The 19,447-nt window shown below is 37.5% G+C and overlaps 1 protein-coding gene across 1 annotated transcript in view; it reads left to right on the top strand.

Annotated features, from left to right (window-relative positions):
* The window catches only part of FAT4 (FAT atypical cadherin 4), a 166,653-nt gene extending 161,260 nt beyond the window's left edge, over positions 1-5,393 (top strand). Inside the window, exons 16-17 of the mRNA XM_061191994.1 lie at positions 512-773; positions 3,367-5,393. Coding sequence (XP_061047977.1) covers positions 512-773; positions 3,367-5,231 — 2,127 coding nt within the window. The 3' untranslated portion in view covers positions 5,232-5,393. The remainder of the gene's footprint in view (positions 1-511; positions 774-3,366) is intronic.
* Positions 5,394-19,447: the final 14,054 nt, after the last annotated feature.

Below are 19,447 nucleotides of genomic sequence, written 5' to 3'. Positions count from 1 at the left end.
TTTTTAAGATAAAATTCCAGTGTGTAATAGATGACAGGTAAAACAATTTCTTTATGTCTTCACTTTTCCAACTATGCTTCATTTATAGTTAATCACTGATTTCTCTTTTTGGATATAGTTTTAAAATTTTTTGATAGCTATGGGCCATTTATTAAACAATTTTTTTAAACTTGCAATTGCCATTAAAATATAAGTACTCATAAAAAGGTGTGATTTACCTATCTTAAAATTAGTATTCACCCTATTATTTATCTCAGTTACGTTCTGGAGAATAAATCTATACATCTTGACAAATTAGTTATAAATACAAGAATATCTTGAAAACTATTGAACCTATTAAATGTGAAGGTATATGTTACCTAAAATTGTAAAGGCATACTCTAGTACAACCAGACTCCTCAACTGTTCTCTCTGCTTTATATTGATCAATGTTTTAAGGTTTCTTGACACTTTTATTTTTATTCAAGCATATCATAGTTTAATTGTACACTATTTTTAATATGTTTTACAGATTAAGAATGGCAAAGTACATTTTACGTCAGATGCAGGAATTGCTGGGAAAGTGGAGAGAAATATTCCTGAAGTCTACGTTGCTGACGGCCACTGGCATACTTTTCTAATTGGAAAAAATGGAACAGCCACAGTATTGTCCATCGACAGAATTTATAACAGAGATATCATTCACCCTACTCAGGATTTTGGTGGCCTCGACGTGCTCACTATATCTCTTGGAGGAATTCCTCCCAATCAAGCTCATCGAGATACTCAAACAGGTAAAGCCTTGTGTTGAGTAGAGGCAAAAAAGAAAGGTAAAATTGTTCCTTTAAAGTAGTTGGATATCTGATAATGTCCATTATGAATATTCTAAGACTATCATAACTGTCTTTAGAAAGTTGGTAATAAATTATTGGTCGTCACTTTCTTTAGGCATTTTCTACCAAGTTCATAACTCAGCCCAGGGTGTTTTGATCCTTTCCTTGTGTACCAAATATTTATTTATACATTCATTCATTTACTCATCCGTTTGTTCATTCACATAATACTTATAGAGCCCTGTAGGTACTTGGCATGAACTACAATGGTGGACTCTTTCCATAGAATACATGGTCCTGTAAGGAAGACAAACATCAATCAAATCATTACACAAGAAACTATATTATTTTAACCTATGATAAATGATGTGAGGAAGAATATAGAATTCTAAGAGATTGCCAAAAACGTGGAGAAGGGGAAACTTCTCTGGAAATTGACATTTGTACTTAAATCTGAACTATGAAGATGAGGATGGGAAAGTATGAAAGTTAATTTATATTGATGGGAACTAAAGGGAAAGAAGTAGATTAAGTCAGGATCACAGAACCCAGAATATTGGGGACTGATGTCACAGATGAAACACGAAGTTGGAGAATGAAAGTTCTCCTAGACTATGTGGCAATTTTTATCTCATTCTTGGAACAATGGGAAGTTACTGAAAAATTAATCACAGAAGTATCAAAATCAGATATACAGTGACATTAAAGATCTTTCAGGCTACACCATGGAAAATACATTGGAGAAGGACAAGAGGGGACTTGCACAAATTAGCCGGGAAGATATTGCAGTGATCTACGCAAGGTATTGTGTGAGCTTGGACTAGTTTGGTGGCACAGGAGTTTAAAAGTAGTGGATAGGGAAGAATATTTTAGGAATGAAAATGAGCCAGAGTGTTGATACTTTTGGTAAAATTCAGGAAGGTTTCTGACATTCCAACTAATGGGTAGTGCCACTAAGAGAGGAAACTGCGGAAGGGTGCAAAAAAAAGAAAAAAAAAAAACATCTATGGGGAACATCAAGATTTTGTTTGGAGCTTTCTGAGTTTGGAGCACCTTTGAGAAAGACCTTTGGGTAGATGGGTTAGAAATCAGGAGGAGACCAGCTGGAAATACTTATTTAGGAATTATGAGTATCGAGCAGGTAACTGAAGTACTGGGCATGGATATGATAAGCAAATATGAGGGTGTAGAATAAAAAGAAAGCCTAGGGCCTTACCTTGAGTAATTCTAAGAGCCAATGGTTGTTTAGGGGAGAATGAGACAGAAGGGACTAAGCCATAGAAAGAAAACCAGGAGAGGAGGAACAAAAGCAGATGTCCCAGGAGCTCATGGAAAAAGAGTGTATCAGGGATGGAAATGACACTAGGGTGGAATGATGCACCAAATAAGAGGAAAATTGAAAAATGTGTTGCAGGGTAAAGGAGGCAAAGCATAAAAGTTAAAGCCTAGGTAATAATTAGTTCTTACATATTTAGCTTGTTTTAGAATATGGATGCTAATTCATTTGGATGTTGTAAGAAAATAAGCCAATGTAAATTATGCCCTTTTGTTAATGTCAAGATAAATCCTTGGGCTTTGTGACTGGAGCATTAGCAATATTAGCACACAAATATTAGTGTAACAGAGTCTTTCTCAACTTTTTTTAAAATCATCGCCCTCTAAGGAGCTGTGTTAGATCTTCTTTTCCAACCCCTGCCATCACACCGCATAAAACGTTAATTGAATGAGTATACTCCATTTTTTTTTAATTGAAGTATAATTAACTTACAATGTTCTATTAGTTTCAGGTATACAGCAAAGTGATTCAGTTATACATATATATGTATATATATATATACACACAGATATGCACATACAGATTCTTTTCCCTTATAGGTTATTACAAAATATTGAGTAGAGTTCCCTGTGCTATACAGTAGGTCCTTGTTGGTTATCTATTTTATACATAGTAGTGTTTATATGTTAATCCCAACCTCCTGATTTATCCACATCCCCGCCCCCCCATGCCCCCGCCACAAGTATACTCTATATCTGCCCTTTGGAGGCCCACAAGTCATGGTCATAGCTAAGATGTTTCTTTTGCTCCTTAAGAAGCTATGTTCAACTCCCCCCTTGGGAGCCGTATCACCTCCATTGAGAGTGCAAGATCTAACGCTTGAAGCTATTGGCCTATGTTGGTTCTTTTTAAGTAGTTTTAAAATAAAATTTATTTTAATGTATGTAATTCTTGGTGCATAGACTATAAACATAAAACCAACATAATTAAAGGAGGGATAAAACGAAGACGCAGCCTGGTAGAGCCCTTCATGGATGTTCAGAAAGAGCAGGATCCCAGCCACGTGCTCCACGTTTTGTTATGGAAATCTTACTCATCTGGCTAACTTCTGCTGTAAGGTGCACAGATTTATTGCCTTCGAACGGGGTGATGGCGCTGGGACTGTGGTGTCTAAACTCCCGTGATGTGATTGCGAAGCTTCTCTTCGGCAGATTTGTGCAGCCTGTTAAGCCTTTGGTTTTCCCTAAAACGCCTTACTGCTCCTTCTCGCCCCGGCAGGGTTTGATGGCTGCATCGCTTCTGTGCTGTACGGCGGAGAAAGTCTTCCTTTCAGCGGGAAGCACAGCTTGGCCTCCATTTCGAAGACGGATCCCTCAGTGAAGATGGGCTGTCGTGGCCCGAACATTTGTGCCAGTAACCCCTGCTGGGGGGATCTGCTGTGCATCAATCAGTGGTACGCGTACAAGTGCGTCCCCCCCGGGGACTGCGCCTCCCACCCGTGCCAGAACGGGGGCAGCTGTGAGCCAGGCCTGCACTCCGGCTTCACCTGTAGCTGCCCGGAGTCACACACAGGCAGGACCTGTGAGACGGTGGTGGCCTGTCTCGGTGTCTTCTGTCCTCCGGGGAGGGTGTGCAAGGCTGGAAGTCCCGGAGGGCACGTCTGTGTTCTGAGTCAGGGCCCCGAGGAGATCTCCCTGCCCCTGTGGGCCGTGCCTGCCATCGTGGGCAGCTGTGCCACCGTCCTGGCCCTCCTGGTCCTGAGCCTGATCCTGTGTAACCAGTGCCGGGGGAAGAAGGCCAAAAATCCCAAAGAGGAGAAGAAACCGAAGGAGAAGAAGAAAAAGGGAAGTGAGAACGTTGCTTTTGATGATCCAGACAACATCCCCCCCTACGGGGAGGACATGACCGTGAGGAAACAGCCCGAAGGGAACCCGAAGCCTGATATCATTGAAAGGGAGAATCCCTACCTCATCTACGATGAGACCGATCTTCCCCACAACTCAGAAACCATCCCCAGTGCCCCTTTGGCTTCACCGGAGCAAGAGATAGAGCATTACGACATCGACAACGCCAGCAGCATCGCCCCTTCGGACGCAGACATCATCCAACACTACAAGCAGTTCCGCAGCCACACCCCGAAATTCTCCATCCAGCGGCACAGTCCGCTAGGCTTCGCCAGGCAGTCTCCCATGCCCTTAGGAGCCAGCAGCTTGACTTACCAGCCTTCCTACAGTCAAGGTTTAAGATCCAGCTCCCTGAGCCACTCGGCTTGCCCGACTCCCAACCCTCTGTCTCGACACAGCCCCGCCCCTTTCTCCAAGTCCTCCACTTTCTACAGGAACAGCCCGGCCAGGGAATTGCACCTTCCGATAAGGGATGGAAATACTTTGGAAATGCACGGCGACGTGTGCCAACCCGGCATTTTCAACTACGCCGCGAGGCTGGGAAGGAGAAGCAAGAGTCCTCAGGCCATGGCATCTCATGGCTCTAGACCGGGGAGTCGCCTGAAGCAGCCAATTGGGCAGATTCCTCTGGAATCTTCTCCACCAGTAGGACTCTCCATTGAGGAGGTGGAGAGGCTAAACACCCCTCGCCCTAGAAACCCAAGTATCTGCAGTGCAGATCACGGGAGGTCTTCTTCAGAAGAGGACTGCAGAAGGCCACTGTCCAGAACGAGGAACCCAGCCGATGGCATTCCGGCTCCAGAATCTTCCTCCGATAGTGACTCTCATGAGTCTTTCACTTGCTCAGAAATGGAATATGACAGGGAAAAACCAATGGTATATACTTCCAGGATGCCCAAATTATCTCAAGTCAATGAATCTGATGCAGATGATGAAGATAATTATGGAGCCAGACTGAAGCCTAGAAGATACCACGGCCGCAGGGCTGAGGGGGGACCTGTGGGCACACAGGCAGCAGCGCCCGGGGTGGCTGACAACACACTGCCCTTGAAGCTTGGGCAGCAAGCAGGGAATTTCAACTGGGACAACCTTTTGAACTGGGGCCCGGGCTTTGGCCATTATGTAGATGTGTTTAAAGATTTGGCATCTCTCCCGGAAAAAGCAGCAGCAAATGAAGAAGGCAAAGGTGGGACAACTAAGCCAGCCCCCAAAGATGGGGAAGCAGAACAGTATGTGTGACCTTTGTGTGCTGGCATTATAAAAATATAAAAAACAAGAAACACTCAAACCATTGTAAGGTTGCCGAATAGGGTGGGTCACATTTGCAAAACAGGCCAGTATGAACTGGTGTTAGAGGAAAACTTAAAAATAATAACCACAATGCTGCTGAAACAGACTCAAAACAACTCTTTAATTTAAATATGTTTGGTTGAATTTCTTTTCCTGCATGCATTGTATTTTGTAACTAGTCATGTGGCATGCAGCGTTTGGAAAGGTTTTTCTTATTTACCAATGTTTGATTTGTGACTTTTAAAATTAATACCGTTGCCATTGCCGAAATGAACTTGTGCTTTCACAGTGGGGTATGTGTATTGTTTCCATTGTATTATTATTGTCATGTTTTGCATTGCAAGATCCTTGAGGTTTAACCCATCTTTGTAAAGTGTAGAAAGAGCCCTCCTATCCTTGAATGAACGACTAAGCATTAACACTTTTCAGAATTATGGATTCCGCATTCGATGTTGCTCGGAAATGTCTGAATATTTGAATATGTTTGTCATGACAGTGGGTACTAAAATTAAGTCATTTTGTTCAGCACTTTAGAACTTTCTTACAAAGTTTTGTTAAAAATTCCGAATCTTTTTTGTAAACAATTTTGGTCTTCTGACTTTCATGAGGCTTCCACTTGGAACAAAATGTTGTCCCCAGAACGCTGCCGCTCTCCTGCTGCGGAATGATGTCCTAGCAGCACTTCTCAGAGACACTTTTAAAAGTTATTTATTGAAAAATGTTCTATGCTTTTAAAATCTTAAAGAATCAACCTAAAGAAAGCCTATGATCGGACTTAGTTTTCAGCCATTTAACATTTACCCCAAGTACCCAGTTTTTATAATTTATATAAAGTCAAATTTCAACACTTCTTACCTTTCTGTCATTTTGTAGACCCTTTTTTTAATACTGTGTAAAAACTTTTTTTTACACCGAAGCTGTGTTTTTGATACTGATATTTTCCTATGCTGAATGGTTTTCTTACTTTCAGGGAAGGTAAGAAAATACCTTTTTTACATTTGTTACTTATGTAACGTTCATATTTTTCACAGTTTGATATTTGTAACATACTGTATGCTTTCTACTTTTAAATGCCAACGATAGAATTAAAATATTTATTTAAAATACTTTGCATTCATAGTGTACTATTAATTTTTCATTTTCCCATACTCTTTCCATGCCCAATTGAGAGAAGTCTTTACTTGTCAATAGGGTATGACAAACTGAATGATAAATGGGCAACATCATTTTCTTTCAAAAAACATGAGTATGGATAATTGCCAGAACAGATATTTTAAGGTCGCGTTAGTGCATTCCCACCTGTCAGGGTTCTTAGACTTCCCTAGAGCATAATGAGTCTAGACTAGGTTGGACCTTAGGAGACTAACTTTGTTATGAGCCTGGTTTAAGCATTCTGATAAAAAATGCTTGGAAGTTCCCCCTAGATATGTTCACTAAAGGCCAGCTTTGGGCCAGGCTTATAATAATAGGAGTAGCAATGAATTAAAGCTAATTATGGGAAAATGTCTGGGTCTCATTTTCTCCAAGGATGCAGCCCCAAATTTTCCAAGTCCAGTCGTGGGTAGGAAGAATGACAGTGAAAGCTCTGTAACGCGTACCTGTGTTTAATTTATTGATCACTCTGCTGCATAAATTCTAAACAAATTTTACATACTATCTTAGCCAAGACAAACCCCTGTTTTCACATAGTCACCCAAGAGTGAAACAATCCAGGAGAAGAGACTAGCCCAGAAGAAATCCAGTGGCGTATAAATAGTTACATCTGAAATAACAGGACTTCTGCAAATTATGTCACAACCTCAGCACTTTTCGTAATTAAATATCTGCCCCACACCTAATATTTGCTGAGAATATTATCCTCTACCACTAGTTGCCCCATAATGAATAGAGGTTTTAACCGTATGTAAAAGTTCTCAGTACATAAAATATGAAAAAGCTTTTAGTAAATAAAATATTTTAAATTAGTAACAACAGATTGAGATCTGTGGCAGAATTATTGATAGAAAATAAAATGTGGGTATAATCTAAATTATAGTATTCATATAACACAATTTAGGGACTGAGTGTAAGATGCTAATCTAATTTGGGGGGTTTTTTTGGTCACCTGCAATAAGCCAACATATTTTAGTATTTCCCTATGAATTTTAGGATTATGAATCTATGTACCAAATATGGGAACATGTTGATAGCTTTGCATAACTCAAAACAGGATACATTTTTCTTTCTGAGAAACTCTGCAGCATCTCAATGTCCTCAAGAATATAAACTCTATAATTGAGAACAGAGCTAAAAGTAAAATGATAGACATGATTATAGCTAAGGGTTAAGGAGAAGGAATCTGATGCCAGGATTCTGTATTCTAATTCTCTAGGAATTCTTTGTGAGATAGAGAATTACTATTCCCTTGATTAATCAATCCCAGTTTCGGCATAAGATAGAATTTTTATTGGAAAATTTCTAGCCTTTGGTTCTTCTTTAAATCTTTTCCATTGAAGCAAGAACAATACTTACATAGCAAAACAAATCAGAAATGTATGCAATGAAATTTTCATTCAAAATGGAAATTAATCCTTACCGAAACAGTGACATGACATAACATTACTGTAGTGGAATGGGGATTGAAGACAAACTGACAAGGTAACAATCCCCACAAATTAATTGCTAGTGGTGACCTGCAGTTTCGCACATAAAATCATGCCTTCAGAATTTTAATCCAGCCCTTGCAAGGGTATATTGGCTTGCCTGGAATACAGTCACTCTTTGGGGCTCTTCCTGCATGTCTGTTGTGGAGGAAACATTACTTTCCTTCAGGTACACATAGAAAATACCTTAGTGGGCATGTTGCCAGGAAAAGCAGCTTGTGATCACTCAGCCACAAGATCTGTGGGCTTTGGTGACATGGCACAGGACTCCAATCACTCAGCTCTTAAGGAGCCCATTGCTGTTGCTTTCAAGGCTATTTCCAAAATTTTCTGTTAGCTGATTTCATTGACCACTTGTTCAGATATGTTAAAATCATGTGAGGAAAACAGAGCATCAGGAGGGAGTGGAGCACAGCTTCTGCCTCACATGTTGCCCTTAAAATGTTTACCCACCCAAGGGGTGATGAGAATGATAACGGACTTAAACTATTGAAAGCTATGTTCTTTATATTTTATTTATAAGAAAAAAATAAAATATATCACCCTGTGACTTCATTACTTCCCGACAACACATCTAAGAAATCCCTATTTTCATGCAAATGCATTTTTATTCACTTGAATTCAACATTATGATAAAATTAATGTGTAAAAGGTGAAAGTGATTTTAAACTTTTGAATCAATAATTCAGCAATGCACTTTTCCTTTTCTCATTATTTTATGTCATAGATTCAATTTTAAAAGGACTAACATTCTAAGATGACTATATTTACATTCCCCTTAGGAAAAATAAGCCTAGAAATGAAATGTATTTTGGGATATATTTATTAGAGCTTTCAGTGTGAAATAAAATATTAAAGTCTGTGATTAATCTAGTATATATTCCTTAAAGGTATTTTGAGTGAAATGTCACATTATTAGTAATTTATATGGTTACCATTACTGAGCCAGCCAGCAGTTTTAATGGTTTATCAGTCCAAGAGTTATAGATCAGTATTATACATGATTCAGTACTTTCATTTATTGTTAATGAGGCAAAAGGCACTAGGTTCTAATAAATTTTGGTGCATACAATTTTCATGCATACAGATAAATATCAGTGATTCAATTCTAACATAACCTATGCATCTATGATAATCATTGCAAACAAATATATTCTAGACCAAAGTCCATGAAGTACAACATTCTCCATCAACAGAGAAATAAACTGAGATATAAAGAAGTTCAATGTCCTGGGTAAATCCATTTAATCACAAACAATATCAAATGTGCTTTACATGTCAGGCACTCTTCTAGATCATGGGATAAAACAGCGAAGAAAATAGACAAAGACCTTCCTCAAAGGAACTTACATTTTGGTAGAGGAGCTAGACAAGCCATCAATAAGTAACAAATACAGTAATAACTATGCAGTGTAATATCTAGTGGAGACAAATGCTTGCAAGCCAACTAAAGCAGTGTAAGGGCTAAATGTTGACTTGGGAGTGTGCCTGCTACTTTATTTTATTTATTTATTTGGCCACGCAGCACACAGCATGGCTTGTGGGATCTTAGTTCCCCGACCAGGGATCGAACCCAGGCCCTCAGCAGTGAAAGCACCGACTCTTAACCACTGCACCACCAGGGAATTCCTGCATTCTATTTTAGATGGGTTGGTCAGGGAGGGCCTCTCTGGGTAGGCGACATTTGAGTAGAGCGCTGAATGAGGCAGGAAAACAAGCCACGGACACGCTTGGGTGATGCTGTTGCAGGCAGAGGCGGTGGCATGGGGAATCCCCAAGTAGGAGAACATTCCATGTTAGAGGAACAGCCAGAGAGACAGGGAGGCCAGATCACTGTCAATACACCAGCAAAGACTGCACCCCAGAAACCTTCGGGTCGAATGGATGTGAGGATAAAGAGTAAGATTGGTAATTCAGAACAGGCCCAGAAACAGAATGATTGTTGAAGCAAACCTTCATTTATGCATATTCTCTTGCCAAATAAGTGCATCTCCAAATGCAAAGGAAACCCTGAGAATGTGGATATGCGCCCACTCTGCATTGATGTCTAAGAAGATCCCGAAGACAAAAGGAGAGATGTTTTTAACTGAGGTGAATGTCTGTGCTAACACTGATTGATTCATGCGACCCTCCATGACCAATCCAAACCTGTGCGTGTATTAATAGGAAGCATATTAAGATATATAATAGTAAAGCAGTCTGTTTCCTTACTGCTGAGGCATTGATAAAGCCAACGTATGTAATTCCTACCTTTTAGAAGGTTGCATAAATTTTAATTTTAAAAATTGACTTCTATTTTTATGAAGTAGATCATTTGCGAGGAACATTTTTCAAGTGGAATGAGGTAGATTAATATTGGTAGGAAATGGCGGCAAACGAGGTATCTCTAAGACATGACGATAAATCTATGCCTAAATTTAAGGCAACTAAAGCTTGTCCAAATATCTTATAATGAGTCTTTGTTTGTAATGAGTGTACTTAACCTCCATCTTTGCATCACTAATAAACCTTTTTCAAAGTATGTTAGAATTTTAATAAGGATCCAAGTTGAGTGTAGTGAACTAGGATTAAGATATAAAGACAGGGGCTTCCCTGGTGGCACAGCGGTTAAGAATCCGCCTGCCAATGCAGGGAACACAGGTTTGAGCCCTGGTCCGGGAAGATCCCACATGCCGCAGAGCAACTAAGCCCATGCGCCACAACTACTAAGCCTGCGCTCTAGAGCACACGAGCCACAACTACTGAGCCCACGTGCCACAACTACTGAAGTCCGTGCGCCTAGAGTCCGTGCTCTGCAACAAGAGAAGCCACCGCAATGAGAAGCACGCTCACTGAAACGAAAAGTAGCCCCCGCTCGCTGCAACTAGAGAAAGCCCGCGTGCAGCAGCGAAGACCCAACACAGCCAAAAATAAAAATTAAATAAATAATTAATTTAAAAAATAGATATAAAGACACACTTTAGGCATTTACCAGGAAAACTCTTGGAAGTCTTTTTTTTTTTTAATGTACATTTGACATACGTACAATGTATACATGTCAGACCCATAATTATGTTAGAATTCACATAGACAATTCTGACAAATGTGTAACTGACATCATATAGGTAACTTAAGGACTCTTTGTATCTCTTAAAAGAATATGTTGAATGGATGGACAGACTCATCAAATCCTCATATATCATGTGATATATTCAAGGTAGAAATACTGAAAATATTTGTGAGAGAGTCTCCATATCTGAAGATATATAATTAAAATGAAAAGACCCCAGAATGTTTAAAAGCACACTGCATAAAGGCAGAAAATTTCCAGGTGACCCATTTGGATACTTCCAATTTTATTAGTTTATGAATCAATTTGCCAAAGACCCAAATCAGTTTGAAAAGTACAAAGTGCAGTCATCATGGTATTCTGGCAGAAAGTTGGGATCTTAATCTGTGTACCATTCTAGCCCAAATAAAATAACCACCAATGTACAAAGTTCTTTGGCAATGTCAATGAGTTCCCCGTTTCCAATTAAAACCATATTGTATGTGGTACAGATGTTGATCAGAATAAGATTCTGTTTTGCCAGAGCTGACTGCTCACTTAAGTCATCCTTTCCTTACTGTACTCACACAGTCTTAGGCCAGAATGCTGCGGAGGATAGAGTTATTAGTACTTGACTTTGATGTCGAAAAGTAAGACATCTAGGGAATTATCGCTTCAGAAAAACTGTATGATTAAGACAATAAGTGCAGCATAACCTGCTCCAAAAATGTGTTAATTCTTTTACAGCTATGAGTCTGTAGAAAGAGATGCTGTACTGAATGAGGGGTAATGCTCATCAGAAAGTCAGATCATGAGATGGACTCTTTATGGGAAACTGATAAATATGAGAAATGGCTTTGGATAAATAGAAAATGAAAAGATGGCTGCCCTCTTTTGCTTTGGGAGAACTGTCATCATGAAACTTGATTTGATGATCTCTACTAACAGGAAACCATTCATGTCTTTAACATGTTTCTTCTAACTGATGCAAAAAGCTTATGATAGCACGAGCTGCACACACTGATACATGGATCTGGAGAGTGAATCAAAACCAGAATTTTTTTTTTCTTTTAAGTTTTATGGATAGTGATTATAGAATAGTGTTTCCTGAAAGAGGATGGCTTGGGCTGTCAGCATTGTAAGATAGAAAAAGTACATTCGCATTTGAAATTGTCTTAATTTATGCAGCTTCAGATCAAGAACAGAATGAGACCAAGAAATATTCAAGAGATTCTGAAGTGGCAAAGTCAATTATCTATAATTTATAGGGAGCTTTCTATCCACATTAAAGCACAATTCCTGGCCACTCTGCATTTAATGGGCCTTTCTAAATAGATACTTGTGGGACATTGAATTAAAGTTTAACTATTCCTTATAAATTAGTCTGTAAGTGAATCTTGGTTATGCATGCTTTTTAAAATTTGCTCAGTCTTGTCTGCCAAGTGCTGGGAAGAACTTGGTGAATAAAGATGACTTTTGCCTTCAAGAGGCTTGTGATTTTTGGTGACTAGACTCTTCCTTTCCCAACATACTTTAAAATTTGCATAGCTCGGTTTTCGGAGAATTATTGCAATATTTCCAAAGACATTTCTATTTGTACTCATGTGTGCTCCACATGCATTCTTTTGGACAATTGATGTAATCAATAACTCCCTAAACTTTGGTAATCTACTGCATTTCTAAAGTAACAAAATAGTAGGTTTAGTGAGTTTTAAAGAACACAAGTTCTTGAAGTAAGGCAATTGTCTAATATTTTTCAGCAGTTCCTTCATAGTCTAATTATGTAAGACTTAGTTTAAAATTCCTGGCATTTGAGAGCTTTTGCCCTGAACTAACTATTATCAGCTTTGTCTTCTCCTTTACTACTTATTTTGAAACTGGTTCATTTGGTTTCAAGATTATACTTTTTCACAGAATTTGGTGTCATCCATCCCCAGCAAAAAAAATATGTTATACAGATTCATCATGGTTTGCTGAGTTTGTGAGAAATAAAGCTGAAGTATAATTTGGGTAAAATTACTGAATAATCACCTCTGACAAGTTGTCTAGCTATCTCAAAGTTCCATTTGCCTTCCAATTCCAATGATTTTAATTTTCCATTTTAATTTCTCTGGACTCCATTCAAATTGTTATAGGATCCATTTGTGGCTGTATTCTGTGGAAAGGAAACATTCAAAACTGTGAAGAAAAAAAGAATAACCAAATGGTTCATGCTTTTTTCTGACATTTTTGTTTTTCCAACCATATATTTTTCTAATTATTCATGAGAAACTGAATAAAATACCTCTATGTGTCCTGTTTTTTTTTTTTTCCTTTTTCTAAATTTCCCCTGGAGTATTCAATATAATTTCATATTACATTTTAAGTCTTTCATTTAAGCAGATTACATATCTCCTAAAAGGTACTGCATGAAATAACTGGCAAAAAATAGTTTTATAGACTCAGTAATCATCATGAGATAACTTGAAAAATATAATCTACTATCATCATAGTATAAATGATATTATCACCATTAATGTCACAAAACAAAAGAAACATATCTTTATACACTGAATTCTACTCTGAATGCATTTTAGATAACAATTCATTGCTGCTTTTTTTTATAGTATTAATCGGAAAACTTAGTTTTACTTTACGATTCTACCAACCTTAGTTATATTTTGTTTAATAAGTACTAGTAAAGGCCAATAACAAAGTAAAATACTGTAATAGTTTAACAGTAGCACTCTGTAACAAAGACAATATCAGAATAATGAATGGGGCAACCTGATGTAGAAAAACATTTTGCCTATAGTATCAAACACTGCAAAAAATGTTTGAAGTGTTTAAAATATTGTCTCTCATAGTAAAGTCTTTTAATTCTGGGGATAATTGAGAAGTTTGGAACAATTTCAGAGATAAGTACAAGAATATTAATTTCTGGTTTCATTAAGCTAAGGTGACCTCTTTAATATTTCCCCTAATATTAAAATTGGTTTTAAAACATCAGCATACAGACAAGATTAGTTAATAAAGGAAGTGAAAGATAGCAATAAATCTAACAGTTGAGATACACTTTCTTGTGACTACACTCTTTGATACAGACACATGTTCACACACAGCTTAACAAAGAAAATTGTGACCCTTTTTTAAATCAAAGCTTCTTGAGTGTTTTTGCCAATTTGATACTGTTGAGACTTGAGGAAATAGTCTAACTTTCTCAAACAAGGATTTAAAAAGAATGAATTTGCAGCCAATATACTGAGTGTTCTCTTAATTCTAAAAGGATGTGATGTGGTTAGTAAGTTACAGACAGGGGTGGTTCAGAGCGACTACTGAAGTTAAGGTTTAGAACAGGCGCCTGTCAGGTGAAGAGCTGGACCGAGCATCTCACACAGATGGAAGGGAAGGAGCAAAGTCATCACACTGCGAGGAGTTGCTGTGTTCCAGGACCTGAGAAGGGCCAGGGTGTTGCCATGTGGTGAGGGAAGTCTCAAAACGAGGAGTGAGGAGAAGCAGCCTTCAAATCACACAGATCCTGGGGTGATGCATTTGCATCTTATTCTAAACTCTCTTAAAGGTTCCCCACAAAACAGTCCAGTTAATCTCATCTATATCTTTGGTTGCTCAAAGTAACTTTTTCTTATTTTAATCTTAGACGTTACATATAAGATTTTGATAGCAGAGACTTCTGCCATTTGGCTTACAAAAAATGGGACAAGCAGGCAATACACGAATCCAAGTTACCTATGTATATCTTTTTTGAAGAATGAGCACTAAGAACCCTTACGGCGAGTATCTTTCTTCCACACACTGAATATTCACTGATCGCTTCATTTGTGTAAGCTACAACACCATCAGTCTAAATCAAGACTGATTACCCAGCACTTGATTTCTATTACAAAATCCGTAAGACACATGAAATGAAAATGTATCTCTAAATTATAGTTAATTCTTAATTTGCCTTTGTAATTTAGTTTTTTTAAATAAAAATTTATTAAAGAATTAATGACAAACATAATAATAAGCATAAACAGTAAAACAACGAACATAGAATTACCAAGAACCCAAACCCTATATAATACTGTGTACATTCTTACTGTTAAACATGGTCTTATCCAGTGTGATTTAGTTTTGTCAATAGTTGAAATAAATCCCTTCTCAGTAATTGCCATAGGTGTACCCATGTGATAGTTTAAAAAATAATAACTTTCTCACACAATTTACCTTAAGATGTTTCTTTGATAAGCAATTGAGAGCCACGGCTCTTCAAGCCTGTCCTGATACAGTCATTATCATCATCATCTGTGACCCTGCCTTTTGCATTCAGCATCATTAGGGATTCTTCAGTGTCAAGTGGTGAACTAATGCTTTCCTGCTTCAAACCAGGCCGGCTTGTCAGTTCTTTTTGTTTCTCTGAAGTCTATGGCTAAGCCAGTGTTTGATGCTTGCTCTCACCGCTGGCAGCCAACCCATTTCATCCCATCTTATGACAGCTGTCTAGGCCTTACTGTCATCCATTGTCTACACAATTCGAATGCAATGAAATTATGTCATGGTAAACAAATTTCACTCTTTATAATCATGCTACATAATTAAATCATCATGGACTACAAAAGAATCCCCCTTTCATTTTTATTTAAGACTCCAGTGAATTTCCTTCCTTTGGAATCAGGAACCTATTAGAATCATGGTAAGCTCTGGCTAAACGTTTGGAGAATAATGATCACTATCCTATCAGGGTTTTTTGTTTGTTTGTTTTTTATTTTTGTTTTGTATTTACTGTATGTTGTGCTGATCATAGTGGAGCATGTAAGAATGGTATAAAATAATGTCTAAGTCCTAGGGACAACATGATTTATTGATAAGACATACTTATGTCAAAAATTACAAAAATCCCACAATATTTAGCAATAGGATTTTCCTTTGACAGTAGAGATTATTCTTCCCAATTTTTTTTACAAATACTGAGTATCAAAGAGGGTAAGTGACCTCTAATCTCCACAAGGTCGATAAGGGTCAGAGCTAGAATCTGAACTGGGTTTGAACTAGATTTCAAAGTTCCTTCTTTTTCCACTACTACCTAATACTTGTACATGTCTTTTCAGCTTTTAAAGAGTTTTCAAATGAGTTATCTAATTTGAACATTATATCACACCTGTGGGGTTGATCAGACAAAAATAATGATCACATTTTACTGAGAGGAAAACAGAGACTTAAAGAGACTTGCTCAATGGGCTTCCCTGGTGGCGCAGTGGTTGAGAATCCGCCTGCCAATGCAGGGGACACGGGTTCGAGCCCTGGTCTGGGAAGATCCCACATGCCGCGGAGCAACTGGGCCCGTGAGCCACAACTACTGAGCCTGCGTGTCTGGAGCCTGTGCTCCGCAACAAGAGAGGCCGCGACAGTGAGAGGCCCGCGCACCGCGATGAAGAGTGGCCCCCGCTCGCCGCAACTAGAGAAAGCCCTCGCACAGAAACGAAGACCCAACACAGCCAAAAATAAATAAATAAATAAATAAATTTATTAAAAAAAAAAGTCACAGTTAATAACTGACAAAGTTAATGCTTATCTCGAAATAGACATTAGCCCCCTCTGGAGTATTTTTTCCCAGTATATTCTGATAAAATGTGGAGAGAGTGAAACACTGGCATGATATCTTTGATATTAAACTGCAACTACTTGAGAAACATTGAGCCAGGAATGATCATACTAGAAATAACGGTGTTGGAGTGTGACTCTGGCAATAGTGAATATTATTGGAAATTAGGAACCAATATTAAAGAATCTATAGAGAAAATATGACATCAAAAAGCTAAAAATACAAAGCCATGTATAGAGAAGATCTCCAGAATATGTTAAGCACCTATGCACATTATTCTATTCTATTCTATTCTATTCTATTTAATTAATTGATTTTACTTAAGTCTCACAACTACCATACGAAGCAGTAATTTCATTCTCTAATTTACATACAAGGAAATAGAGAGTTAGGGCTTTGTTCAAAGTCATATAACTGATGAAGAGTAGAACTGGAATTCTGTTTTAGATTCTTTTCAATTATAGGTTATTACAAGGCATTGAGCATAGTTCCCTGTGCTATACAGTAGGTTCTTTGGGATTAAAATATGCATACTACTATGTATAAAATAGATAACCAACAATGATCTATTGCGTGCATTTCTTAACATGGTGTGTCTTTGCCCTGTTTTCCACAACAGGGCTTATAATACAATTGAACTTTCCTCCTATTTCTCTTTACTTAAGACGTTGATCCTGAACCAATGTGCTTTGCCATTTACTTCCTCTTTGCTATTTCTCTATGTGCATAATGAGGGTGATAATAATACCTACTCATAAGATGGTCTGAGATTAAATGGATTAATTTATGTAAAGTGATTAAACCTTAAAGTGACCCACATGTAATCAGAGCTCCATTAGCATTGAGAAGGATGAAACCGATCATTTTTCTCCAAACTGTTAGTGAGCATCTACAATGATTGTAATCCTGAAGTTGGAGTTTCTGTCATCAAACTAGTACAGTCTGATCTGGCCTCTAGTCAAACGAGTAGAAAAGATAACAAACTCATCTAATATTCCTGGTATAAAAGTATAAGCTCTTTACTGCACAGAAGAGGCAAACAAATTTGAAAGATCTTTATGATATTATTATGAGCCTTCAAGTCAGTTCATACAGAAGATTCTAAGTAGAAAAGCTTAGGGGTTTGTATCTAGAATACAGTGTGAGTGACTGTGAGATATCGCTAAGTCAGGACAGGCAGACCTTGTTTTGCTGAGCTTCTCTCTCTGTTGTGCTTTGCAGATGTTGCTTTTTTTTTTTTTTTTAACAAATTGAAAGTTTGTAGCAACCCTGAGATGAGCAAGTCTTATCAGCACCATTTTCCAACATCATTTTCTCACTTCATATCTTGGTGTCACATTTTGGTAATTCTCACAATATTTCAAGCTGTTTCATTATTATTTTATTTGTTATGGTGATCTGTGATCACTGATCTTTGATTTTGCTATTGCAAAAAGATTATGACTAACTGAGAGCTCAGAAAATGGCTAGCATTTTTTACCAACAAAGCATTTTAAATTAAGGTATGTGCACTGTTTTATCAGACATAATGCTACTGCACACTTAGACCACAGTATAGTATAAACATAACTTTTATATGCACTGGGAAACCAAAAATTCTTGCAACTCACCTTATTGCTATGTTTGCTTTATTGCAGTGGTCTGGAACTAAACCTTCAATATCTCCAAGGTCTGCCTGACTTTACATTAGACCTGAGGCAATGAGTTCAAATTTTCCAATATTTCTTGTCAAAACATGTATTCTTTTCAGAAAGCCATTGTAGATGCATTGTTTCACCTTTCTAAATCTAAGGTTTCTCTTATACTGATATGAAATTGTTTACCCTTACGGTTTGCAACCAGAAAAGTCATACTCCAGGCATAAATAGCAAGCCAGTTCAGTTAACAGAATCATTTCTAGAGCAGCCAATTTAGTATCCTTCTCAAGTAATTGAGTTAAAAATCATCACATGGTCCCTGGAAGACTCGTTGCTCTTGTGAAGGGGAACCATGTGTGTATAATATTATTGCTCAGCAATTTTTATTGTGAAATAATAGAATACTTTAAAAAAGCTTCAAGTGAAATAAGTCAGACAGAGAAAGGCAAATACTCTATGATCTCACATGTGTGGAATCTAAAAATACTGAATGCATAGGAACAAAGAACAGATTGGTGGTGGCCAGAGACAGGGGTGGGAGGAGGGGGGAAATAAGTGAAGGTGGTCAAAAGGTACAAACTTCCAGTTTCAAGATAAGTTCTGGGAAGGTAATGTACAGCATGGTGACTAGAGTTAACAATACTGTGTTGCATACTTGAAAGTTGCTAAGAGAGTAGATAGTAAAAGTTCTCATCATAAGAAGAAAATGTGTTACTATGTAAGATGATATGTATTATGCAACTTTTTGTGGTAATCATTTCACTATATATATATAATGAAATATCTATATCAAATATATATATATTTGATATATATATCATATATGTATATCAAATTATTATGTTGTACACCTTAGACTAAAACAATGTTATATGTCAGTTATATTTAAATATAACTGGAAAAAATAATATAAAACCTACAAAACCTACAAATGAATCTTCTCTGAAATGTAAAGCCCCAAATGGTTTACAGGCCCTTTTCTAGATACTAAAAAACTGTAAAAGAATCAATTACTCATGAATGTATAAATGCTTCACCTTTTCCTTAAGATATTTGATGTGGATGTAGCCATCACTCAAAAATTTAGTTTTTAATTTAACCTTTAAAATCTAAGAATGCTGTTTCTTTAAATATTGTTATAAGAATACACAATAACAAGGTAGTGGCAGTCTCAAGACAAAAAAGTTTCCTTGAAGTTATTTATAATAATTAGGTAAATAACAAGGCCTTAGAAAAGATAATTTTAATTTCCCAAAATGGTTTTCCTCTTATGACAT

The sequence above is a fragment of the Eubalaena glacialis genome, chromosome 5 (assembly GCF_028564815.1).
Source record: "Eubalaena glacialis isolate mEubGla1 chromosome 5, mEubGla1.1.hap2.+ XY, whole genome shotgun sequence".
NCBI classification, from domain to species: domain Eukaryota; kingdom Metazoa; phylum Chordata; class Mammalia; order Artiodactyla; family Balaenidae; genus Eubalaena; species Eubalaena glacialis.
The sequence above is the reverse complement of the archived record's forward strand: the minus strand, read 5'-3'. Positions and strand labels throughout refer to the sequence as shown.